The 27,654-nt window shown below is 39.5% G+C and overlaps 1 protein-coding gene across 19 annotated transcripts in view; it reads right to left on the bottom strand.

Moving 5' to 3' along the window:
• The window catches only part of TTLL5 (tubulin tyrosine ligase like 5), a 276,284-nt gene that overhangs the window by 142,507 nt on the left and 106,123 nt on the right, over positions 1–27,654 (bottom strand). For 14 of the 19 annotated variants that reach the window (XR_015721823.1, XM_045807764.2, XM_045807766.2 and 11 more), the window contains 5 exons: positions 27,531–27,634; positions 24,814–24,941; positions 21,811–21,894; positions 20,827–21,228; positions 11,398–11,585 (listed from right to left, as the gene is read on the bottom strand). Coding sequence is in view for 18 of the 19 variants with exons in the window: in XM_045807764.2 (XP_045663720.2) it covers positions 11,398–11,585; positions 20,827–21,228; positions 21,811–21,894; positions 24,814–24,941; positions 27,531–27,634 (906 nt within the window). In the remaining variant the exon portion in view is untranslated. The remainder of the gene's footprint in view (positions 1–11,397; positions 11,586–20,826; positions 21,229–21,810; positions 21,895–24,813; positions 24,942–27,530; positions 27,635–27,654) is intronic. The other 5 variants (XM_045807765.2, XM_045807771.2, XM_045807773.2 and 2 more) reach the window with 3 other exon arrangements.

Genomic DNA, 27,654 nt, shown 5'->3' with positions numbered 1-27,654 from the left:
TCAAGGTAGTGACTATGGAATCCTGGATTCCAGGCACCGTTCTCCCTAAACCAGTGTTTAACGACCATGTGTGCAGTAATTTCCAGGTCCACCATGGAACCACAAAATCAAACAAACTGGTATTTAAGGATGGTGTAGTTTTAGTAGATATTGGAAAGACGACACAGGTTAATGAAAAAAATAAGATGCCAGCATCCAATGTGAGGCCCTCAAGTCTTCCACCAGATCAATCATAAACCACCTGCCTCTCTCTGTGTACACATGTGCTATCAGTCCGTTAAGGACAAGACACTCTCCACGCACAGCAGACCACGAATTCTCCATTTCTACCAATGTAGCCCTCCGTTGACTGGGGCTGATGGGTTTTCATATGACTTTTACCTTTCTTAACATAGTACCAAGGTTTATCATTGCTGCTTGGGAAAATACAACTGGCAAATAACTATGCCAGGAGGCAGGGATTATCCCCAACATGGAAACGAAAAGATCAGAAGCTTAATTTGGTGTTTTATCATTGGCTCTAAGAAGGTCCTTCAAACCACTTCAGCACAGCAGGATCCTGAAATCCTGTTGCTACCACCTTGCACTTTACTTGCCAATGTCAAATTTATTTTTTTAAAAATAATCCCCCTTAACTGTAAAGAAGCCTTGTCATTAAACTGCTTCAAGAGTGTAGTGGTAGTGGGGCGCCTGGGTGGCTCGGTGGGTTAAGAGTCTGCCTTCAGCTCAGGTCGTGACCCCAGGGTCCTGGAATTGAGCTCCCTGCTCAGCGACGAGTCTGCTTCTCCCTCTCTCTCTGCCCCTCCCCGCCACCCCTGCTTTCTCCCTCCCTCTCTTCCTCTCTAAATAAATATAATCTTTAAAAAAAAAAAAAAGCATAGTGGTAGGGCTGAAAGAGCTTCATGCCATGATTTGTACTGTATTATAATTGCAGGTTTATTTGCCTACCTTGACCCACAAATTACCATATCTCATTCATTGTTGTATCTTCAGAGTTTAGCCCAGCAGGCACAAAAGCATTTATATACTAAATGAAGTGGGTCTCATCTAGTCCCAAACACACACACACACAGCCTCTAGCTAGCAGTTAGTTTCACCAGTGAGTGGAAAAGTGATTAATGTCACTGGAAGGCCAGAAAGGAAATTAAAGGTTCCAAATTACCTCTTTTTACAAATACCACAAGGGAGGGACTGCTTTGGAATAATGGGGAATAAAATAATCAGTGATTAGAGAGAGGTAAGTGTTGCTCTTGTAGTGCCCTGCATAATTTTAGAGATGAGTTTTGCCTGGTCTTGAAGCCTTGGGCAAGGTTCTCAAACACGGGAAATAAGAGCTTTGCATACAGATTTCGCTCCTTGTCTGCACAATGTCTAAACTGTATGTTTTCTTCTTGGCACTGAAACTGCAAAAGGCTGACACTCCATTTGAAATTGGGTTGCATACGTTCTCTAGTATTTCCCCAGTGATGAAAATCGTCTAGTAAGTATGGATCTGGCACTTTTGGTTTTCCTTTTCTTTTATCTTGAGTGAAACAGATCTTGAACCTCGGGTTCACTAGGCTGTTTGCAAATGTCATGTATCTTACCTATCAAAATGGAGATTGGGAATTCAACATGAAAGACCAAATGGTAGCTTAACACGTGAGCCAAGTGGTGGCACAGTGCTCCCGATGCGGCTTACAGTCTCGGCACAGCTCAAGTGCGGTCTAGAGATGGAGCTTCAGAAGATTATTTCATAATCCAACAAATATTTATCAGCGACTCTGTGGCATTCTTTTCAGGATTGAGCACAGAACCATGAAAAAAACCCACAAAACAAAAACCCTTGCTTTCATTGAAGTTACACCCTAGTTGGGGGATATCACTGAAATATATACAGAATGTGTGAAGCAACGTGATCACAGATTTGGAGCGATCATTTTTGGCCAAATTATCAGTATTACTGGCCATATGCTACCTTAGAGTCTTCAGAGGCTCTTAACTTGGGAGATCATGGGTCCAAAGGGCATCAAGAGGGAGCCTAGTTGGGGGGTGTCTATGAACCCTTGGAAATTAATGCAAATTTCTAAGTCTGAGCACACTTTTTTTTTTTTTTTTTCAGAAGAAGATAGCCTTCATGCAACTCTCAAAGTGATCTCTGACTCTGAAAAGGTTAAGAATCATTCAGGACGATATGAAGATTTGTCTAAATCTGCATTCATAATGTCCTCAGAACTACACCAATATCATCTTGAGAATAATGGTCTCTGTGTCATTCATATGCAAAGGCTCATCAGAATATGACCAGATCAATTGAGCCTGCCCTGGAAACTTTCATTCCCCTGACCATGGGGCTCTGAGTGATCTGGAATAGGGAAATGCAGTGGCAAGTCGTTCCTGACTTGTTTTAGTGTATGTAGTAGAACTAAAGGCAGTCCTTGAACAGGAAACACCAGTGGACCAGCATTCACTTCACTCAAGATAAAAGAAAAGGAAAACCAAAAGTGTCAGACCTGTACTTACTACATCATTTTCATCGCTAGAGAAATGTTAGAGAATATATTCAATCAAGAAGATTAAAAAAAAATCATCCTTAAGCAGCTACCTTTTTAACCATTCTTTCAAGGGCACTTCCTGAGAATGTATTAAATCCTCAGCCACACCAACCAACATGTTTTACACAGCCTCAACTACTGTATCAGTTCCTGGATGCCAAAAAAATGAACCTCCAGAAATTTACACTCTGATCACCAAGAGATATGAGTTATAATGTTAATTAAATTTTAAAAGGGGTTGGGAAAGGCTGGGAATCTCTGTAGTTCTAAGACATTAGCACTAAGTTCACTTGTCATATATCCCCTCCCTGCTGAACATTGTCATTTACATAACACACATATGCATATCAACATTCAGTGCTCCAAAATCCAGAAAGAGTTCCAGATTAAGATTTGAGACATTCCCGGGAAACCTTACAAAACACCCAAATTGCTTGATAGAGTTTCCAATTTATACATTTGGTTTTCATGAGTCAATGGGGGCTGCCACCACCACAATAAATCAATCTACTCTTTCTGCATCTCTGCAGATTAAGAAGGCTGAGTTTTGCCTGCTCAAAGGATCAATTAATTTCACCATAAAATAATCTGATGAAGGGGCGTCTGGGTGGCTCAGTCGTTAAGTGTCTGCCTTCGGCTCAGGGCGTGATCCCAGGGTCCTGGGATCGAACCCTGCATCAGGCTCCCTGCTCAGCGGAGAGCCTGCTTCTTCCTCTCCCACTCCCCCTGCTTATGTTCCCTCTCTTGCTGGCTGTGTCTCTGTCAAATAAATAAAATCTTTAAAAAAAAATAATCTGATGAAGAGTTCACTCAACAAATACTCATTTACTCAGCAAATTACGGATAATCTAGACAAAGCCAAACATCTCTCAAACTGCTTTGGAGAGTAGAGAAGCTTTTCTCATCACAAAAACAGCAAGTTCAGTTCCCCGTTTCCCTCTTGCAGGCTCAAGCACCGCCGTGGCTAGCACTCTGAAGCCAAGTGCAGCCGATGAGAGGTTAGAGTCCTGATTCCCACAGGAGGACGCAGGAAAACACAGAGGGGAAGAGCATGGCACCAGACGAACTTGGGTTTGAGTCCTGGTTCAGCCACTTGCCATTTGTGTGACCTTAGTACACTCACTTATCCTTCCAGCTTCTGTTTTCTTCATCAGTAAAAAGTAAGGATCTACATCTTAGGGTTAAAGAGGTAATGCCTATAAAGTGCTTAGTGCAGTGCCTGGTGCAGAACAGACATTCAGTTGATGTTGGCTGCTTTATGACAAAGGGCAGCTGTGGTACTGTCAATGAAAAACATGAAAGAGCAAGAGTTTTAAAAAAGAATATAAAACCCAGCAAAACGCAGAAGAGCAATTCTTTTCAACTTAGCAAGGATGTGATAAGTGCCTACCTAGTACAAGGGTGCTGTGCTAGGTGATGGATCAGAAAGAAGTGTCATTGCAGATTCTAACTCAACAGGAAAGAAGAGATGCAAAATCACTATCATAGGCTTACTATGCAGAGAAACTAATAAGGGGCTAAAGGAGCACGGAAAGTAGTGGGTTCTTCATTCATTTCTTTATTCAAAAATGTACTGGGTGCTTACCATATACCAAAGCTGGAAAACGATGAAAAATGGGTCCCCGTCCTCAACCAAGTAACTCACAGTTCAGTAGAATAAGCACATTTACTATTACCCAGGAGTCAGGTTCTGGGGCAGCATAGGACACTGGCCCCAAAGAGCTCACCATGGCAGGAGACAGCTATCTGGACACAGAGAGTGTGGTGCGTGAAATGACACTCATCCGAGTGAAGGGGCACCTGCTGGGGAATGCCAGGAGAAAGACATGGCTGCCGACTGACCCATGAGCTGGACCAGGGCACTCAGAGGCGCCTCAGCCCCTCCTCCCATCCTTGGAATGTGGGTTCCACTTGCCTTTCCCGCTCCCAGAGGCTGCTCTAAGGACATGGCCTTGAGACGATGATGTACTGAAAACACTCGCACAGTATACATGACTGAGCCCAGTTAGGTCCTCTTCATAAACTTTTAAGACTTGGTGGCAGGTGTGGGGATCCATTCATCTTGCTGCCGCCCAAGACAAGCCTCGTATTTAAGCTCCCTTTGCTAGTATTAAAACTGCCACCTACCAACCTGGAGTGGCCTGCCTCTTTCTTTGGTCTCTGCCTGCCCTGAGTACAGGGGCCAGTTTCAGGTTACACCAGGAAAGCTCCCGAGAGGGTTGCAAACCAAACAGCATCTATGTTGAGCCTGGACGGATGAAGTTAGGCATGGTGACAGGGGAAACATTTCCCACGAGAAGATAGCAAACAGTAAGGCATGGGGATGAACAAATCCTGGGTGAGTTGCAAAAAAACACGCATGATGGAGAGGAGAGACTGGAGAAGTAGCCTGCAGCCAGATTCTAAATTAAGGATTTGAATAACATTTAATAGCTTGGGCTTCACATTGTAGGTAAACAGAAAGCCCCCTCGAGATTCTTGAGCAAAGGAGTCTTATCACCAGACCTGTGATTCAAAAAGATTCCTTTACAGCAAACACTAAGGTGAACAGGAGACCAGCCAGAACGACTGTTTCGGAGGTCCAGTTGAGACAATTAAGGCCTTAAGCAGGACAGCTGACATGAAAGTGAAACAGGGAAGATATATCTGAGACATTATGGAGTCAGAATCAACCAGACTTGGCAACTGCCTGGATGTAGAGAGAATGAAGAAGCAAAGAGAGACAATGATAAGTCAATCTTACCTAAATCCCATACCTAAATCCCAAGGACAACTGCAGTGTCACCAATACCAACAGAGAAAACGGAGACGAACAAATAGGTTTTAGAGGTCTTGAATATTTTTTTGAACATTTTCAAAATATGTTTAAAATACGCTGCGTATCTTGGATGCTGGTGATACAGTTAGGTGGAAATGTCTGACAGCTGGAAGTCTGGACTTGGCACTCAGCAAAGAGGTTCACACTAAAGATGCGTATGTGGAGGAAATCCACAGAACAGTACCAGATGGAGCTATGGGAAGAGAACATTTACCCAGGGGGAAACTGTACGTGGAAAAAACAGTTGTGTTGCACCCTGACTCCAAAGCTATGCTGGAGAGGTACGAAGAATGGGAAGAAAAGGATACCCAGGCATCATCCCACTGTCTTTAATCGGGGAGAGCCTACTGTTGCCAGTTTTATATATTTGAGGTCTACATGCCAGTGGCTTTTAAAAAATGTTGCAAATGGAACCTAGTCTTCAGGGGAAAGAGGAGGATGAGCTCCCAGGGGAATCACTAAAGGGTTGGAGAAGCTAAGAAAAGTTTTCAGGTAGGAGGTGGTCAATAATAGTGCCACATGCTGAGGGAGAATGAGGATTAAAAATAGGTGACCGAAGTTGGCAATTCCAAGGTCATTGGCAAACTCTGAGAGAGCTGGACAAAGTGGTAAAAGACAAGGTCAGGCTGCAAGAGTCACTGTGAAGGGGACGGGGTCAGGGGCACTGGGGCAGCAAGGGCATGTTACTTTAAAGTTTGGCAGTGCAGGAAAGACAAGAACTTGAGGGAGTGGCAGGGTGAAAGAAAGGTTATTTCAGAACAAGAGACCATACAGTAGGCTAAGGAACTAAGGAACACTGGGGGCTGAAAGCCTTGAGAGACACAGAAGAGCTAGGGAACGAGACAGGATCAGCTGGAGCGAGGCCCTGGAGCTGGGAGGCACAGGGATCCAGGAGGAGAATTAGTCTCGATACTAAAATTACCCCGTTTTACAGAGAAGGAAATTAAGGCACAGGGAAGTTAAGTAACTTCTCCAAGGTCTCACTGACTCAAGAGCTCCTGTTTTTTCCATTTATCCTTTTCTGTTTCTAGAAATGGGAAAGAGTAATATATAGCATACAAAAAAGTGTAACTTTTTCTACCCAGAAAGAATATAGAATCAAAGGAGCTAGACTTGGAAAACCACCACCAAACCAGAACATAAATGTAAATGTGTCTGGGCATGCTAAGGAGGAAGGAGGGGAGTTCCCAAACACCCAAGCTTGTGATAAACTGGGTGCCATCCGCCTCAGTTCTGGAGAACACCCATCGTCATTTCAGAAATTCAGCTCACTCTCTGCCAATTTCACCTTCAAACTGGAAATTCTGAAAGTAAGATTCACTCAAGGTCCACCTTGGCAGCTTTTGAGGCAGAAAAAATGATAGAGAATTCCTTCACATCTGAATGAGTGAGAGGAAATGAGGAGCTGGTGGAAACGAAACATTCTACGCCTCAGTGTATGCCCTTCTCTAGAACCGCTCTAGAAAAGTACCAAGGCAAGGAGCAAAAAATGAAAGAAATGGAATGGTTTTCTTTTCCACTCTCCATCTACATGAAAAATGTGAGAAGCAGAAAGTGTCTCCTCCCTCCTATGTATCTGTCAGCACATTTCCAGGAGGCCTGGCCACATCCCGGGCACTGGCTGGCTGGGGAACAGAGACTGACACAGCACATTCGCTCGCCTTGGAGCCCTCGCCTGGGTGGTCTGCTGTTATTCCTTTGATTAAACTCCCAGGCTGGAAGAGCTGGAGCTGCTCCTAATGATAGCTGGGTCCTGAAATCTCACGCTCGCCCGCACAGAGAGGGCTGGTGCTCCCTCTGAGCCGCTGCCTCCCACTCCTCACCACAGAGCCGGGCTCCTTCGCCGCATTCTTCTGCTCACTACCAGCAGTTAACCACAAAGGGCGACGTCCGTGCAGAGGGCTGCAGTGGTCACGCACACCTCTCCCAGCACTGAGTGAGGCAGAGACAGTGAGACGGAAGCGCTCCTCCAGCGCCCTGTCAGCTACCACAGCGCTGCCTATCACAGGCGAAAGATGCTCCCAGAAAACCCTGCTTTCAGGGGTGTACACATTGACTTCCAAAGAACCCCGTCCCCAAAGGACAGCCAGCCTCTCACGTGCCACGGGGAAGAACTAAATTTGACCTGCTCTCTGCTCAGATTTGTAGGGTACTTGTTGAATAACCTCCACGAAGAACATGTATCTCTTTCAAGCATTATTATTTCAAGCGTGCGCATGCTGGCACAAACACTTCTGAAGCGGCCACTGTGGCCACTTGGTGTGGCAAGGAGAGTTTGAAGTTCTCACGTGTTGTAGGCTATAAAGGAAGTTACATCATTAAAGAAGTAGTGAAAGTAATCACAAGCTAAATAAGGGTCTGTTCTTAGCCATGCAAATCCATAACAATTTAGCCTCTAATGTAAATTCTGGGTACCTCCAAGTTTTATTATAAAATTTTGGGGTTGTCGAGAGTACTTCGCTTCTTTACTTCTGGCTAGCTTACTGTTCCTCGGCATCTTCACCAGTGAGCGGGAAGGAAATGGGGTGACACACTGCCTCACCCTCCAACCCACCCTCCTCCAGGTACCCGAGTGATCAAGCCAAAAGGCAAAGCCAACAGTGTCTCTGTGCCCACCCCCATCATCGAGGATATGAAGAGGAGTACCTTCACAGAGAAAGCTCTCCCTAAATCAGCCTTTGCCTTCTCTTTCAGTTTCCATCCTAGCTGTTCTCTGCTGATTCCCTATCCTCCAATACCGCTAACCAGCCTACTGCTTCCCTGCACACGTACAGGCTAGCTTTAATTCTGGAACCTGCCCTCACCCTTCTTCTGCCACCCACCTGCCTACCTTTAAGAGTCAGTTTCAATACAATCTCTTCCAAGAAGGCTGCTTTGGCCTCCTCACTCCCATACACAGGCTGGGTTAGGTATTACCCCTTCTGACACTTCTGTTATTCCCTAGAAATATCTCTTTTGTGCATATTCCATGCTAGTACTATCATGTGTTTATGTGGCTGTCACACTTACCAGATTGTGAGTTATTTCATGCCAAGGACTATGTCTTATATCATCCCCATGGCTTAGTACCAAAGCCTGGAACATTCCTAAGAGCTTAATAAAATGTTTTTGAATGAATAAATTAAAAAACCACATTTGAATTAAAAGTTTTATGAAAACTGCCACTAAAAGCTTTAATGGGGTAAGCAGTTGAAATTACAGACAAAATAAAATGATTTTTCAAAAACAGACCCAAGGACTTCAATTTTTTATACTCATCTTCCAAAACACAAATAATTAAAAAATCTGTGTTCCTTATGCAGTGGTAGGTCTCAACGCCTTACCCGGAAAAAAAAATGTAAAGATACATCAGAATTTGTGGGATATGATGAAAGCAATACTCGGAGGAAAATTCATAGCTTGAAATACAGTAACAAACAAGAGTGAATGAAAGTAAGTTTCCCACTTAAGAGACCGGGAGGAAACAAAATAAAGCTAGCAAAAGCAGAACGAAGGGAATTAGTAAAGATAAAACAAAACAACCAATTAGAAAGTATTAAAACAATAGAATGAATAAATTTATCCAGAATTATCTTATCAAAAAAAGGGAAGCAGGGGAAGAAAACATTAATCCTACTGGATTTAGAAAGAAAGAAAGAAAGAAAGAAAGAAAGAAAGAAAGAAAGAAAGAAAGAAAGAAAGAAGAAAAGAGGAAAGGAAAGGAAAGGAAAGGAAAGGAAAGGAAAGGAAAGGAAAGGAAAGGAAAGGAAAGGAAGAAAGAAAAAGAGGGAGGGAGGAATGGGGAGGGGAGGGAAGGAAAAAAAAAACAAAAGAGGAATTGGAAGTAAGGAAATAATCACAGATATGGGGAAGAAAAAAGCATTTGAATTACTGAACACAAAGCTGCTTCTGATGAAGCTACCTTGAAGGTTTCATGGCCCAAGTTGAGAGAGAAGGGCAGGGCTGCCCCCAAATTAGGTCTGCACCCCCACTAGTAAACACATGGGCCAGAGCCCATATGAAGCCATTGTAACGGGTTATTATTTACAAAGAAGAATAAAAGAATTTTCCAAATTCCAAATTAAGGAATTACTTGCTCCAAGGGGAAGGAGCCAGATAACATATAATTGAGTTTTTCAATAACCAAGTTCACTTTGGTAACACTATATTTTATCTAAAAACTACTTTTTCAAATCAAATTAGAAATAATTTGTTACTAAAAGCCTTTTGTGGCTGAAATATCAATGTTTTCCAAATATATGGCATTTAGACTTTACAAAGTAGTTTTTGCACACTATCTTCAGGAGCCTACTGCATTTACCCCATCAACAAAGACCCTGAGGTTGAAAGCTGAGTGAGCTGTCCGAGATCACACAGCTGGTTCCTGGTGGCGGAAGACAGATGGCTAGTCCAGCTCGCTTTCCACCACCCCACCCTGCTTCTTACATACTACAGCCCCTCCCTCAGTACTGTACCGAGCACCAACCACCCTCTTACCAGACTCTAAAAGTTAAGACTGACATCTAATGGTAAGTTCAGATCCCTACGTACAAGAGTCTGATAGACTGTTAATTCTCTGGCACTGAAGTTCTCCTTCGATGAGAAAGATGGACTGAAGGAAGCGACTTTCCCATTAGGATACAATCACCCTGGAGTCCCACAGGATCAGAATCTTGTCATTTTGCAAGCTTTGCAGCTTACCAAATGACAGAAGCTGAAAATATGTAAACACTGATATTGGCTATGTTTTTTACTATGACTGCAAAGAAAATTTCCTAATGTCTTAGTGGTTCTAGCTGCTCATTTATAAACTGGAAACATACACTCTTGTCAGTGACCCAGTGAAAAACGGGTAGCGGATCACTGGCCCTCTCCCTTCCTCAAAGCCCCTTCACATTTCCAAATTCCTTCCCATTCTACCATGGTCATGACATTCTAGTACCTTCTTCCTATCACTCCATCTGTAAAATCTAACTCGCCCACCCCCCTCAAGTCTCAAAACTGCCCTTGGAAGATTCTTTGCTTTCTATTTCAAATCAGACCTCCTCATCTACTCTCTTTAAATGGTTAGGGATTTGAAAAAGAAAATTCATTACAGCCTCACACACTGGGATGAGGCTGAAGCACAGTTAAAGCTTACCTTTAATTTTGGTTCTAAATTTTATACAGAGAAGCAGGGCACCACCAGGGAGCAGTGTGTTGCCTACTTTTAACATGTGCTCGAATAGTCAGCTTCACTTTTTTCTAGACTTGATGATCATTACAGCGTTGCCGCTAATTAAGACTCTGATGTACCAGAGATATAGCAGAACGTAACTGTGGAGCTCGACTGTAATAAATTCTTTGGAGGAAGTCGATGCCATTTTGCATAAAGGAAAGGGAGAAGATATGGCTTCTACTTCTAGTGAAATACCATGGGGATGATGAGCAAGGAGGGCAAAAACAATCCCAAAGTTCTTGTGAAAGTCTCATATAACTTCATTGTGCTGTAAGCTTGTTATTATAACTTAAGGTCAAAATTGTGGCATCTATTTCTACCTATCCAGCTTCCCAAATGACCTTGATTATAACACTTCTTTCAGCCTCAGCTTCCCTCATCTGTAAAATGGGGAGAATGACACGTGTTGACTAAAGGTGTACTGAAATACTTCACTAGTCGGTAGCCATAAAACGTCCTGAGAGCAAGAGATGAAAGGTGGTACAGTTAAAAAAAAAAAAAAGTAAAAGGTAATGTTATGGCATTCTGGAAAAATTTTACCAAAGAAATAAGTTATTTTTAAAGATCCTTTAAAAGTCTATTTGACAGCTGAACATTCAAGTCTGTTTATCCATGAAATAAGTAAATCAGAGTTAGTAGCAGACTTAACTTTGGAATACCTGCAACAGAAGCTCATTTTCTTTAAAGATGAAGAGGAACACTCTCATTCTTTAGCTCACACCAACTAATACTCCCTCAACAAGCATCAGCATACAGGAAATGAGCAGAGGCAGGGAAGGACAGAGAACCAGGCCTGCCCTTATGATCCTCAGGACCAAAGAGCTCTTGGGTCCCCCAACTGTCCGTACCTGCTGGGTGAGGAGACTGATGTGGGTGGATGGGGAATACTGCCTGGCTGCCTGCTTCTCAGCCAGCCGCTGAAGCTCGGCCGTAACCATACTTGGGTTATACCGTCTGCTGTACGGAGAGCCATCTTCTCCCTCTCTTTGAGTTTTAGCCGTTCCCGAGTGAAGCCTGTTTGGATGGCATGAACCTGCTAAAAAAAGAGAAAAGTTTTTACCCACTTAGGAAAAAAGCCCTTAGGGTGATGACAGAGAACTCTCAGCCAACAGATACTTTACTGAATCCCAGGGATCTTTGACAACTTGTTACAAGCATTTATGAACATGCTTTTGTTTACAATGGAAGCTTCACACACACAAAATTTCATCATATGCAGTGGGGAACAACCACTCCTAGAATTTACTAATCTTAATGAATAAAAAAAGTGTAGTTTTAAAACTCATTGTAATTCTTATTTTTCTTGTAATGGGACTTTACTTGTCAGTAGTCTATGGCACCTACTGTCAAATAAGCCACAATCCTTCTTACCAAGCTCAAAAGGGAAAACAGATAAAAGCAAAACAGTATAATTAGAAAAACACCAATAATCTTATATTGATGAAATGATTCATTTTCCTTTCAGATTTAAACGCTTTTCTTCCAACTGTGATATCAAGAGAGTTCTATTATTCTTGAGCACTGAAATTCTGGCAAAAAGAAATTATTTAATACAAAATCGAGGTTTGTATTTTTTCTATGATGGAAGTCACACATCTCACTGAAAAACAAAGAATTTAAAACCCAGAAAACACTATGTTTCCTTTCTGTCTTATTAATGTTTATATAACTGTGATCATTTGGTATAGACAATCTGGTGACACTGTTTTAAAAAATCTATAACTCTTTCATGTTTGCTTTATTGTGAGATACATAGAAAATTGTACAGCAGATGTGTAAGTTATAAAGAATACTATAATCAACCGTGAACGTACTCCCAACCCCAAAACCGTTATTACCAATTAATGTGCATCAATTATGTGCTCCTCTTGAGACATCACTTATCTCCCCTTATCATCATTCCCTTCCTTTAAAAATATCTTCAATAATGTGTCTGTGTGGTTTGTGTCTGTATGCATAAACAAAATACTAGATCACTTTGCTTGGTTTTGAGCTCTACAAAAGTGCTCTTACTGCAGTAGTTTCCTGAGATTGGCTCTTGTCATTCAATACCACACTTTCAAGATTCATCCTTGCTAAGCGTAGCTTAAAATGCATTAATTTATCGGCTGCTTGGTATTCCATTTTGCAAATGCACTACAACTCAATTTTCTCTTCCCCCATCCATGGATATTTTTGTTATTTCAAGCTTATTGCTATTATAAACAGTACAGCCATGAACACTCTTGAATACATCTCCTGGGGCACGTGTGAAAGAACCTCCCTTGCGTATATACCTAAGAATGGGATTGTTGAATCACAGAGTATGTAAATCTCAAATTTATGTGATAACACCAAAGTGGCATTTTTTTACATCCCCACAAACAAAATAGGGAGAGTTCCTGCTGATCCACATCCCCTCTGACACTTAGTATTGTCAAGTATCTTAATTCTTCCCACTTCTAAGGGGATAAAAATCTCATTGTAGTCTCCATTTACATTCACTGATTAATAATGACGCTGAGCACGTGTTACATTTTTTCTCATACCACTGATCATTTTTCTATTGGGTGGTCTTTTCTTATTGATTTATGGGAGTTTTGCTTATGTTTTCACTTGCTGCATACCATACAATCTTAAAGATAGTCTTGTTTATTTTATCCTATTAGTTTTTATTGAAGATTTATTTATTTTAGAGAGAAAGAGAGAGAGGGCATGCGTGCATGCATGCGCCCAAGTGTGGGAGGGAGGAGGGGGGAGAGAATCTCACACAGACTCCCTGCTGACTGCGGAGCCCGATGCGGAGCTCAATCTTACAACCCTGAGATCTTGACCTGAACCTAAATCAAGAGTCAGATACTTAACCGACTGAGCCAACCAGGTGCCCCTATTTTATCCTAAAAGTTTTAAGTTTTGCATCTGAAATTAATCTTATACATAGTGTAAGTCACTGACCTACTCTCATTTTTTTCTCTGTATTATTAACTAATCATCCCAGTACCATGTATTGAGAAACCCTTCTTCTTCCACTATGCACAATGCCATCTTGGATAGGTATCAAAGTTCCATCTATCTGTGTTGTAATTCCTATTCTTTTCCATTGTCCATTGCCAATACTAAACTGTCTCAGTTATCATATTTTTATATAAGTATAATGAGGTGTTCCTCCACTTTATTTTTGCTCTTTCATAGGTTCTCACTATTCTTGGCCATGTAGAACGGGCTTGTCAAGTGTAACAACAGACCTGTTGAGGTTCCGGCTGGAACCGTATTGAATCCAGGGATCAATCTGATGAGAACTGAAACATTTAGGACAATGATTCTTTCAATCCATGCACATAGGCTATTTAATCTATTTTATTTAGGTTTTCTCTAATGTCCCTCAAAAAGCCTTATAAAATTTCCTTTCTTTCCTAAATTTATCTCTAAATTTTATTCCTAAGTTTATTGTTTTCTTGGTGGTAACTGTTACACAACAATGTGAATGTACTTAATGCCACTAAACTACAAACTTAAAAACTTAAAAATAGTTAAAATGGTAAATCTTTATATATTTAACCACACTACAAAAAAAATTGCTTTCTAACTTGGTTGCTAATATACAGAAAAAGCTACTGATTTTTAATATTGATCTTACAGCCATCACACTGCTAAAATAATTATTTCTAAAATGTATCTGTAGATTACTTTCAGTTGTCTCTGCAGACAATATATTATCTGCAAATAAACAAATTTTATTTCCTCCTTTTTGATCCTTATGCTTTTAATTTCTTTTGTCTTACTATGCTGGTTCTGGTAAAACATTAAATAGAAGCAATATTAGTGGGCATCCTTTCATGGCTCTTAATGTTAAAAAGAATTCTTCCGACATTTCCCCATTTACACTGATACCTCTTGTAGGATTTTGGCAGATAGCCTTTTTCAGCTCAAGAGAGTTTCCTTCTCTTCCTAGTAGGCTGAGAGCTTTATCATGAATGAGTGTGGAATTTTATCAAATTCTCTGCATCTACTAAGATGAATATCGTTCTTCTCCTGTAATTTCTTGATGTGTCAAATGTCGTTTTAACATTTTCTAATGTTAAGCCCCTTCTGTGTACCTTGCTTGTTCATGGTGTCCTATCTCATTCCTATGTTGCTAGATTTGGCTGGCTTATATTTTTATTATAATTTTGCATTTATGTTCATAAATGAAGCTGGTCTATAATTTCCCTAGTACTGTCCTCAACTGGTTTTGTTACTAAGATTAAACTAGGTGTCCAAAATGAGTTGAGTATTTTCTTTTCCCATTCTTGAGAAGAGTTTAAGATTGGAATTATCTGCCCCTTGAAAGATTGTTAGAACTTACAAAATTATCTGGGCCTCAAATTTTCTTTGTGAGATTTTTAACTTTTGTTTCAATCATCTTAATACTTACAGGACTGTTGAGGCTTTCTTTATCTTCTTGAGTCAATCTCAGCTTAAGTTATACTTTCGTATTTGTCCATTTTGTAGGTTTTCAATTTTATTGGAATAAATGGTTAATAGTATTAAACTGTGATCACAAAGACAGCATGGTACTGGCACAAAAACAGACACATAGACCAATGGAACAGAATAGAGAACCCAGAAATGGACCCTCGGCTCTATGGGCAACTAATCGTTGACAAAGCAGGAAAAAACATCCAGTGAAAAAAAGACAGTCTCTTCAATAAATGGTGCTGGGAAAATTGGACAGCTACATGCAAAAGAATGAAACTTGACCACTCTCTCACACCATACACAAAAATAAACTCCAAATGGATGAAAGACCTCGATGTGAGACAGGAATCCATCAAAATCCTAGAGGAGAACATAGGCTGCAACCTCTACGACATCGGCCAAAGCAACCTTTTTCATGACACATCTCCAAAGGCAAGAGAAACAAAAGATAAAATGAACTTGTGGGACTTCATCAAGATAAAAATCTTCTGCACAGCCAAGGAAACAGTCAAAAAAACTAAGAGGCAGCCCACGGAATGGGAGAATATACTTGCAAATGACGCTACAGATAAAAGATTGGTATCCAAGATCTACAAGAACTTCTCAAACTCAATACGCAAGAAACAAATAATCAAATAAAAAAATGGGCAGAAGATATGAACAAACACTTTTCCAATGAAGACATACATATGGCTAACAGACATATGAAAAAATGTTCAAAATCATTAGCCATCAGGGAAATTAAAATCAAAACCACACTGAGATACCACCTTATGCCAGTTAGAATGGGAAAAATAGACAAGGCAAGAGACAATTGTTGGAGAGGATGTGGAGAAAGGGGATCCCTCTTACACTGTTGGTGGGAATGCAAGTTGGTACAGCCACTTTGGAAAACAGTGTGGAGGTCGCTTAAAAAGTTAAAAACTGAGCTACCCTATGATCCAGCAATTGCACTACTGGGTATTTACCCCAAAGATACAGATGTAGTGAAGAGAAGGGCCATATGCACCCCAATGTTCATAGCAGCATTGTCCACAATAGATACATTGTGGAAGGAGCTGAGATGCCCTTCAACAGATGACTGGATTAAGAAGATGTAGTCCATATATACAATGGAATATTACTCAGCCATCAGAAAGAAGAATGGAGGAGATTATGCTAAGTGAAATAAGTCAAGCAAAGAAAGACAATTATCATATGGTTTCACTCATTTATGGAACATAAGAAACAGCAGGGAGATCGGTGGGAGAAGGAAGGGAAGAATGAAGGGGGGTAACAGAAGGGGGAATGAACCATGAGAGACTATGGACTCTGGGAGACAAACTGAGGGCTTCAGGGGTGGGGGGGTAGGGATTGGGATAGGCTGGTGATGGGTATTAAGGAGGGCACATATTGCATGGAGCACTGGGTGTTATATGCAAATAATGAATCATGGAACACTACATCAAAAACTAAGGATGTACTATATGGTGACTAACATAACATAATAAAAAGTTATTATTAAAAGAAACAGTATTCTTTTTGTCACCTATGCAATATTTGTTTGTTCTATAGCTTTTCCATCCGTTTTATTATTTATCCATGTCTTCTCTCTTTTCTTGATCAGTCTCAGCAGAGAGCTGTCCATCTTATTAGGGTTTTCAAAGAACTTTTGGCTTTGATATTCTCTAGTGTGCTTTATTTCTGAATTCTCTGATTTTTTTGCCCTTATCTTTATTATTTCTTTTTATTTTGATTTATGATGTTTTGTTTTTATAATGTCTGAAATTAAATACTTAGAAATTAATATTCAGCCTTTCTTCCTTTCAAATGAAAATTTTTAAGGCAGTAAATTTCCCTCCACACACTGCCCTTCATTGTTCTCCATACACCTGGACATGCGGTTTTCTCATTATCATTCAGTTCTAATACTTTTACATTTATTTCCATTATGATTTCTTCTTTGACTATTTTTTTTTAGGTTTTAATTTAAATTCCAATTAATTAACATACACTGTAATATTAGTTTCAGGTATACAATATAGTGATTCAATGCTTCCATACAACACCCGGTGTTTGACTCTTTTTAATCCTGAAATTCATGAGGATTTGTTATATACTGTACTTTTTGTTATTGCCATTCAATTTAATTACAGTGTAGACAGAGACTGTCCCTGTATGATACCAATTCTGTGAAATTTGTCTTATTTTATGATGTAGGGGATGACTGGTTTTATGAATATATTATGAGTCCTTGAGAAGGTGTTTTCTCTAATTATTAGGTACACACTTCTATGTATGATCAATTGATAAACCTTATCAACTTGTTCAAATCCTCTTTATCTTTGCTGACTTAAAACAATCTGTTTATTAGAAGTATGTAGAAATCTCCCACTAAGACAGTGGATTTATAGACCCTCATGTACTTGTATCAATCTTTGTTTTATATATTTGGAGGTTATATATATATATATATATATATATATATATATATATATATATATATATATATATATATATATATTGGGTGCACTTAGAACTGTTTTATCTTTCTGCTGAACTAAACCTTTACCTTTTGTCTTATATAATTACTCTCTGTAAGGAAATTTTACATCTTAAAGTCTATTTTAGCATATGTTAATATAGCTATACCATGTTTCTTCTGGTTGGTATTTACATGGCATTTCTTTCTTTATCCTTTTACTTTCAACCACTCCTTGTTCTTCTCCTTAGGTGTATCTCTCTCTGGTAAGCAGCACACAGTTGGATTTTTAAAAAAATCAACTTGACACTCTTCTAACAAGTTCAACCCATTTATATTTATTTGATTCTTGACACTGGGACTTGGTTTGCTATGTTCTAAGTTTCGCTTCTCTTGCTTTTTCTAAGCTTTCTGCTCAATCCATTTTTCTTCTTCCCAAAGGTTTAGAATTTCCATATTTTTACTCTTTTGGTGGTGACCTTTGAAATTTCATACTGTAATTTATCTTTAAAAAGTCGAAGTTAAATCATATCCTACTCTCACTCTCAAACTATTCAATAACCACAGAAAATTTTAACTCAAATCACTTGCAGGCTATTATTGTCATTTACTATATTGTTGTCTATTACTGTGTAAGCCATTCAGAATGTGTTCTCTGACCACTGTGGAAATAAGAGAAACAGACAATTAAAAGAAGGAGAGAATGCCAACTATCTGAACATTAAACAATATACTTGGTGTTATATGCAACTAATGAATCATCAAACTTTACATCAAAAACCAGGGATGTACTGTATGGTGAATAACATAATATAATAAAAAATATTATTATAAAAAAATAAATAAACAATATGCTTATAAACAATCCATGGGTCAAAGAATAAATCACAATTGAAATTTAAAAATATTTTTGAACTGACTAGCTCCTTCTGTTCCCTATCCCTCTCTGGGAAGTGTGAAAAAGGAAGGTTTTTTAAAGAAAGATTTGATTAACACAGGTTATTGGAGACACTGATCTTACCAAATTTCTCTCAAATGGGAGAAAACAGTTCAAACCAGAACATTATTATTATTACTATTGATCTTAGAAGATTAAATCACAAGAATAAGCACTCAGAAATAGCACACACATACATGCCCATATTTATAATTATGACTTATTAAAATAGACATTTATTATCTCTGATTCAAGCTGCGTATTATAATATTCATTTCATTTGAAATCAGATACTAATTAAGAAATATAAGTTGACTATTTACAAAACATAGCTTAGCTGTAACTCATCTTAACATGGATATTATTAAACTGTTTAAAAACTTGACAAACGGTAAGGTATTTACCAAACTAATCTACAGATTCAACACAATCCTATCCAAATCCCATCTGCCTATTTCTGCAGAAATTGACAAGCTGATCCTAAAGTCCATGTGAAAACGCAAGGGATCCAGAGTAGTCTAAACAATATGGAAAAAAGGAACAAAATTGAAAAAAATCACTTGTGGTGATTTCAAAACTTACTACAATTCTACAGTCAAGACAACATGGTACTGGTATATGGCTAGACATATCGATCAGTGGAACAGAACTGAGACTCCATAATACACCCTTACATTTATGATTAAATGATTTTTGACAAAAATGCCAAGATAACTCAACAGGGAAATAATACTAACAAATGGTGCTGGGACAACTGAATATGCATGCAAAAGAATGAAGTTAGACCCTTACACCACACCCTACACAAAAGTTAAATTCAAAATGGATAAAAGACCTAAATGAAAGAGCCTAAACTATAAACTCCTTAGAAAAAACATGCATATAAATCTGTTACCTTGGGTTAGGCAATAATTTTTCAGATATGATACCAAAAACGTAAGTGCAAAAGAAAAACAGATAAATTAGATGTCATCAAAATAAAAAGCTTTTGTGCTTCAAAAACACGAAATGATGACCAACAGAAGGGAAGAAAATATTTCAAAATTACGCATCTGACAAGGGACTTGTATCCAGACTACATAAAGACTATAACTCAACAATAAAAAACAAATATCCCAATTTAAAAATAGGCAAAGGATTTGAATAAATATTTATCCAAAGAAAGTATACTGATGGTCAAAAAGCACATGAAAAGATGTTCAACATCATTAGTCATTAGGGAAATGCAAATAATAACCACAAAAATGAGACTACTTCCAGCCCACTAGAATAGGTAAAATCAGAAAGACAGACAATAGTAAGTGTGAGCAAGGATGTGCAGAAATTGGGACCTTCATGCATTGCTGGAAGCAAAATGATGCAGTCCCTTTGAAAACAGTTTAGAAGTCACTAAAAAAAAAAACACCAAACAAACCATGAAGTTACCGTATGACCCAACGATTCCACTCCTATGTATACATCCAAGAGAAACGAGAACATAGGTCCACACAAAAACTTGTACACAAACATTTATAGCAGCAGTATTCTTAACAGCTCCAAAGTGAAAACAACCCAGATGTCCATCAACTGATAAATGGATAAACAAAGCATGGTATATCCATCCAATGGAATACTATTCAGCCATACAAAGGAATGAAGTACTGATATATGCTACGACATGAGTGAACCTTGGAGAAACTGTGCTAAGTGAAATAAGTCATTCACAAAACACGACTAATCGTACGATTCCACTTACATAAAATGTCCAGAACAGGCAAATCTATAGAGACAGAAAGTAGTTTAGTGGTTGCTAGGGCTGGGGGAAGGAGGAAACAGATAGTGGCTACAAATAGGTATGAGGTTTCTTCAGGGATAAAGAAAATGTTCCAAAATAAGAGATAGTGGTGTTGGCTGCACAGCTATGTGAATATACTAAAAATCACTGAACTGCACACCTCAAAGTGGTGGATTTTACAGTATATGAATTGTATCTCAATAAAACTGTTATTAAAAATGGGGGGAAACTTCACTGATAATACGGGTCTACCTACTTCATTTGAAGTTAGATACCTTATTTTAAGAATTCTTTGGTTATTTATTCAGGTCATATTTGACTGTAAATACACTGAAAAATAACTATTTGAATCAGAAAGAATATATACAGCACACTCGTAGGTCTATGATGATCTGTGATGGAAAATCTCCTGACTGGACTGTAAGCTCCTACTAAATAGAATGGTCTCATTCATCTCTTTATCCAGCATCTCAAAGAAGTCCTGATTCATTTTGTATTAATGAATGAATGCTACTGGACCAAATGCAGTCTCATCAGAACAATGCATGTGTCCCTTTACCTTTCAAAAGAAAAGCAAAGGAAGAGATGGCATTCTTTGTTTTGTTTTTTTTTATTGGGGCTGGGGAGGAGCGGACATTGAAGGCTGCCTTTCATTTTCTCACACTCACCTGCCTTTGCTGAAGAGGGACGAGACAGTTTCTGGCTATAGATGTGTGCAGCACTTTGGAAAGAGGAAAAGGGACCAATGGTGTAACTGCCTGATCGACAGCGTGGCAGGCCAGCGGGGCTTGGTGCGATCTGTGTCCCAGGATGTATGGAGGGAGAGGCACTGTCAGGGACTGTGCTCAGTAAAATTGTTGGCTGGTGAGACATGCTGGGGATAGCTGGAGGAATCTGAGATAAAGAAGAATGGTGGCCAGGCCCTGGTGAGAAGTCAGAGGTTGTAATAATAGATGACAAGTGGGTATTGGGAATTTTCTGCAGAAGAGTAGCAGCAGGACCAGAGAAAGAAGCAGAGGAAGAATTTGTATAGACTAATTTAGCCTCTTTTTCTGCTGAAGTGGTAAATCCTATTAAAACAAAAACAAACAAAATAAAACAAAACAAAACAGATCATTTTAGGAAAAACTGACATATAATCTCTATAAAACATGAAGTAAACATTTTTAAACATCAAAATAATCTTAGCATGAAACAGAAATCATGAAAGATAGAGACTTTAATGAGTGTTCATCATGAACTTAACGAATTATGCCTACCAAGACAACTTGGCAACAGAAACAGTTTAGTTTTTGTCCTAGAATTTCTAAAAGCTGGAGTTGAGACTGCCTCCATCAACCAGAGCAGGCATTTTACAAATGTGGGGGCATTAGGACAAAAGTTTCTGGTAGTGACGGCTAACTCCTCTCCCTCTGCTTTTCACCCTTCTAGGAAAATTTCTAAATATTAAGAAATGAAAAATTCCTCAGAAGGAAAATAGGTTACCAGTAAATAAAAGGGGAATTCTAAGGGAAGAGAAAGAACGAAGAAAAGGAACTTCTTTCGGGTAATGCCTTACGCTTCAGAATCATTTACTATCTGCTGACTTTTTTCCTCCCCTTTTAGGGATTGATCAGAGAGCAGCAAATCTATGTAGGTTTGAAGTCACTCACGAGATAATTTATCAGAGTGAATTTCTGTTGCCTGCTGCTGTTTTGGCTGCTTTATTTTCACTTCCTCCATTGTCTCAGGGTGATCTGAAACAGAAAATAAATACTGAGCTTAGGCTCTCTTACTAATCAAATGCTCTACATATAATCTTGTTTCCAAAATATAACACAACTCATAATTAATCCAGGAACATTATATACCCCACCACACTTTCCCAAGGCTGGCCACATCCACAGCCCTGTTGAGTGGGCAACCAACCAAAAGATTCCCAACTATCCCCAACCCCAGCTAACTGAACCAGGGAAAAATACTTAAACCCAGGGCAGCCATCCATGGATGGAAATAAGCTAGGACATGCCTGGAAAAGAAAAAATAATAATAATAGTAAGTAAGGGCAGTCAGATATCTCTACCAAGAATTCAAACTAAGGAAACTAAGAAACAAGCTTGTTGGTGGTACCCATTAGAGCAAAGAAATCATAATACATATGGAGCACTGCAACGACCAAGCGATAGAAAGAAGAGCCCCAATATTTGTTGGCATGATAACCTGGATACTACAATAATTCTGTATTAATTAATTAATTAATTAATTAATTTGAGAGAGAGAGTGGTAGGGGGAAGGGGCAGAGGGAGAGGGAAAGGGAGAGTCTTAAGCAGGCTGCACACCCAGTGTGGAGCCCAACATGGGGCTCCATCTCACGACCCTGGGATCATGACCTGAGCCGAAATCAAGGGTCAGACACTTAACCAACTGAGCCACCCAGGCGCCCACAATAGCTATGTATCTTTAAGTAAACTTCTTAGTTTGACTTCAGCAAGCTGAGTGAGTTTACTTGAGATAGGGTGATCAGTACATTCATGACAAAATCACTCTAATAAAATAAATTCCACTCTAATAAACTAGTTTTTTTCTACCACAGAATTTTGAAAGAGGACAGCCAGGACTAATCATGTACTTGCAGAAATACTCCAAAATCTTTTTCAGGACTAGTTCATATAAAAACTTAAGAAAGGCCATTTTACACATCATCCTTCAGAATGAAAGAACAAGGACATATCAATTATTTTCTGTCACCACCAGCAGTGGTGATACTGTCAGACATGTGTTTGCTCATGTTTGAAATCAGTCCAGATACTATCAGATGTCATAACGCTATTTCTTTGATTGGGGCCTTCCTACTGCCTCTCTAGTTATTCTTGATAGATATAGATAGGTATAGATCTTCTTATGTAGAGGTTGTCCTTAACACGTGAACCCCAGAATTTCCAGGGACCCATTTGTACAAACAGATGCTGAAAAGACACACTGTCAGGGCTTCCCCACTGCTGTGAGGGGCAAAGTTACCATGTGAACGCCAATGTAGGCCCGCACCTCCCTAGGTTAGCGCGCTTTTCTCTACCCCAACCTCATTATAAGAACTCCTCAGCCTCTTCAGGCTCTCTTCCTCAACACTGTTACAGGAGGTTTTCAGAGCTTCCACCAACCTTCTTCCTACATTTGCTCACCCAACTCTACTAGACAATAAACCTTATGACAGCCCTGGTCACTGTATACCTAGCAACTACCACAATGTCGGACACACAACAGGTGCTCAGGAAAAATGTGTAAAAGGAATGAATAAACAGATGAATCAACTAGCTTCAGAGCTTAGATAAGCTAAGACTACTCAAAGAAGAGGGCTGGGCAGGGAACTTCTAGAAATATCATTCACTTATACAGTGAGCTCAATATAAATAGGCTTTTGTAGACTAGCCTCTGAACCGAAACAGTTTTTAAAACATTAACACTGTTTCGTTGGGAAAACTCACTCCACATTTTAAATGACCAATTACCCTCACTGTGGTAGTCTTAACAGCAGGGAACGAGTCTCGGTCTTTGAATTTAGTGCTTAGCATACCAACGGAATTGGTGTAGATTTCCTACACTTTACACTTCCCATTTATATTTCAAATGAATCTTACTCTAAGGCACAGAGCTTTGTGTATAACAGAACATCACTGCTATTTTTTGATCACAGGACATGAGTTAGAGAGTTCAGTCCACATTAATTCCAAAATCCCCAAACACAGAGATCCCCCGCAGTGAGCTCTTTTAGAAATGCAGGGGAACATTCTGGGCTATCAGGGTGACTGCAGAAAGCTAAAGGCATTAAGGATGTGGGACTAAGGATATTAGACATCCCACCAGGTATGGAATAATCCCACCCAGCAAATAATTCTTCTACCCCAAATGCCGATGCTGCCAAGCCAGAGGAAGCAAAAAACTTAAAAAGAATGGGAAATAACCATTAGGAAAGGCAGAAGAGCATAGATTAAGAGCACAAGTTTTGAGTGGGGCAGACGAAGATTCAAATTCCTGTCACACTGTACCGTGAAGGGGACCCTTGAGCAAGTTACTTGGTCTCTTTCAGCTTCTGTTTTCTCATCTGTAAAGAAGCTGAATAATAGCACCCACTCCATATGGTTTTTAAAAGTAAAAAAAATTAGATCACGTCCAGCAGATTACAGTAATATGAGCACTCCCTTAAACGTTAGCTATTATTAGCTTGTCTTGAAAAGCTCTCTGCTGTTAATTTTCGCGAAAAAAAAAAAAATCAGACTACGTCCCTCTTGTTTTGAGGACAAAAATGGAATGCCGCCTCAGCCCCGACCCCCACACTGCAAAATTTCACCATCTTGGTGTCCGTTAGTGCTTACACAGCACATGATTCTTTTTTTTTTTTTTTTAAGATTTTATTTATTTATTCGACAGAGATAGAGACAGCCAGCGAGAGAGGGAACACAAGTAGGGGGAGTGGGAGAGGAAGAAGCAGGCTCACAGCAGAGGAGCCTGATGTGGGGCTCGATCCCATAACGCCGGGATCACGCCCTGAGCCGAAGGCAGACGCTTAACCACTGTGACACCCAGGCGCCCCACACAGCACATGATTCTTGACTCTCTTTGGCATGTCTCATTTTTTCACTTGTTCTTCTTATTTTTCATTAATAAACCATCATACTTACCACCCTTTGCCCCGCTATCAGAATAACTGTTGCTGTTTTTAGAACTTTTTGAGTGAGTCCCCAGGAAGACACTTGCAGACTTGTTTTTTTGGGTATAAAAAGTCAACACCTCCTCCAGCTCAGCCTCACTGAAACGAGGAGAGAGAGTATGGTCAGAACAGGAAGCTGTTCTGGAAAATCTTTCCACCAGATTTTAGTCTGGAAATGGAGTCAGCTGGAGAAGGGGAAAATGAAAAGTACAAGCCGAAAACTCCCTATTAATAGATGGTTAAATAGGAATACAAACAAAGCAGTCTAAAAAAATTAAAGCACGATGAGGCTTTCTTCATCCCAAAGTGAATTTTCGAGATGCACTGTCCAATACGGTAAGCAGGAGGCATATATGCTGATTTAAATTTAAATGGATTACAATTAAGTACATTTAAAGATTCTCCTCAGTTAGACTAGCCACATTTCACATGCTCAGTAGCTACAACACAAAGTTCTATTGGACAGCCATGTTCTACATCAGAGGTCAACAAACTACAGACTTTAGGGGGTCAAACCTGACGAGCTGACGAGCAACGTGTTCTTGTACAGCTCCCTGCTAAAAAACTGGTTTTTATCTTTTTAGAGAAGAATATGCTATGAAGACCACAGGTATCCTACAAAGTCTGAAATACTTATTACTGGGCCCTTCACAGTTTGCCCAGCCCACTTCCAGATAACTAAAGTGTATTCCTTAAAGGAGCCACTTGTCATTTTACTTACCTATGTCAGAAATAAGGAGACCTACCAGGGTGACGATGGAAGAGTTGCCTAACCATCTATACGATGAAGGAGACTGAACTAGATGGTTCTAGGACATTTCAGATATTGAAATTACATGCCCTTTATGAACATCCACAAAATGGAAAGTATAAGGAATGTGATGAAGGCCCACAGGATTCTTCCAGTAAACATATTATGCATGGATTTTTTAACACCTGTGGGAGGTTCTCAACGGCCTTCCGCATTTTTTTCCTGGAGCCGGGCTGTATTCCAGATGAGCGGCCTTTAAAAAGGCAAAATATTCCTGCATTATCACAAAGAACCTAGATCCCATCTTCAGAACACGCTGTAATGACAACCTAGGAAACCGCTTCTATGAATCTCAGAGCAAACCCCACGGTCTCCAGAGTAGTGAAGTGCCACAGAGTAAGCACCTCAAGTACCTATTAAAGATCCACATGCAGTTGAGGTTACAAATGGGTATTGCCTCTGCCTGTCTGTGGGTTTTATCTGGCCCTTCACAGAAAGGGCAAGGGAAAGGCTGGTCACAATACAAACTGCTTGATGCCTCCTCTCTTAACCTTTGCCCACTTCATAATCTGTGTTTCCTTGCCTGCCTCCTGCAGGGATCTGGATTTACCAACTTCCATGGAAGTATCCATGTACCACCCCCAACGTAATAAACAAGCCGATGCTAGAAGAAATTTCCAACAATCATTACTTAATGTACACGGTAATAAATACGTTCCAGCATATTTTATTTCTAACTCGATATAATTTGTTTTAGTACCAGTAATTCATTTTTAGCATCTTAGGCCTGGTAAGGGAATACACATCACTTTTCAAAAAAAGTGGCTTTTCTTTTCTTTTTTTTATATTGTAAGGATCTTGAAGATCCCTAGGAGGAACTGAATATTAATCCTTTAACTTTTAAAGTAGAGTCATTTTCTGAACATACTCTAGTTTTTCTTTCCTATTTTTATAATGTTGATATGAGAAATCATTTCTTGCTTTGTTTCTATACTTGATTATCAATCATATAACTCAAGACCCAAGAATGTCAACAAAATAACATTACACTACTATAAACTCCAACAAAATGATGTGTTTGCTTCTTGTGTGTTTTTAAGCACATGATAGTGAGGCTATACTTAGGTCTGTACAAAGTCTTAAACACAGATCATATTATCTTGGCGACTGATAACCCACCACCTGATTTAACTTCATAAACCAGCAGATAATCGATATTCTCCTGCTTTTCTCCCCACAGTGACTTTGATGGTTGAAGACTAATTAACGGGATTATACAGATGTTTTATCCTTTACTGAGTACTTCTGTATGACTCTCTGTTTTAGAAAAAGGCCCTCCAGTATGAGTCTTACAAAATTTTAAATGAAATGCCTTTGTTACTCTTTCCTTTGGAAATATACTGTAAATGGACAAAATGGTCTGACTGATTTATATCAAGATAGAGCTGAATGCTGAGATTTTCAATCCTTAAAGGCTAATTCTACCCATGAAGGACTTGTTCTATTTTATATAAATTAGGCGTAACCCTCACAGTGCTGAGAAAGTGCCAATTCCTCAACCCACTCAATGTAGGCAAAATTTGGTCATCACTACTGCATCAGTAGGTCAGGGATAAATTCAGATCCAGTAAACACTGGAAGCCTCTAACTTCAACTTTCCAAAGGGCTCTCTCAGCATTTCAAGTGGGGTGTACTTTGAAGGCTGTCTAGAAATACAGCCCAGATACCCAGCAGCAGTGTTTTGATAACTGAAACCATGACAACAACAACATAATTGGCTGAGATATGGAGAGGCCAGGCCTATGAAACTCTTTTTCTCATTCTGAGAGTGATTTTACTCACATCTATATGTTAGAAACAAGGAAATATTGAGAACTGAATGGGACAGTATGGCAGATAGAATAAGAGAGTTTTTATTAATCAAGAGTATCTTCTACCTTGCTTCCCTGATGAACTCCTGAAAGCTTTCTGTATTCACCCCATCTTCCTCTTCTTCTTCAAGTTTCTTCTTTGATTTCTTTTCAGCCATCTGTTCTGTTTCCTACCCAGTTCCCAACCCAC

Source organism: Ursus americanus, chromosome 26, assembly GCF_024610735.1.
Source record: "Ursus americanus isolate L20-20 chromosome 26, mUrsAme1.1.p, whole genome shotgun sequence".
Lineage (NCBI taxonomy): Eukaryota > Metazoa > Chordata > Mammalia > Carnivora > Ursidae > Ursus > Ursus americanus.
This window is presented reverse-complemented; position numbering and strand designations above follow the sequence as displayed.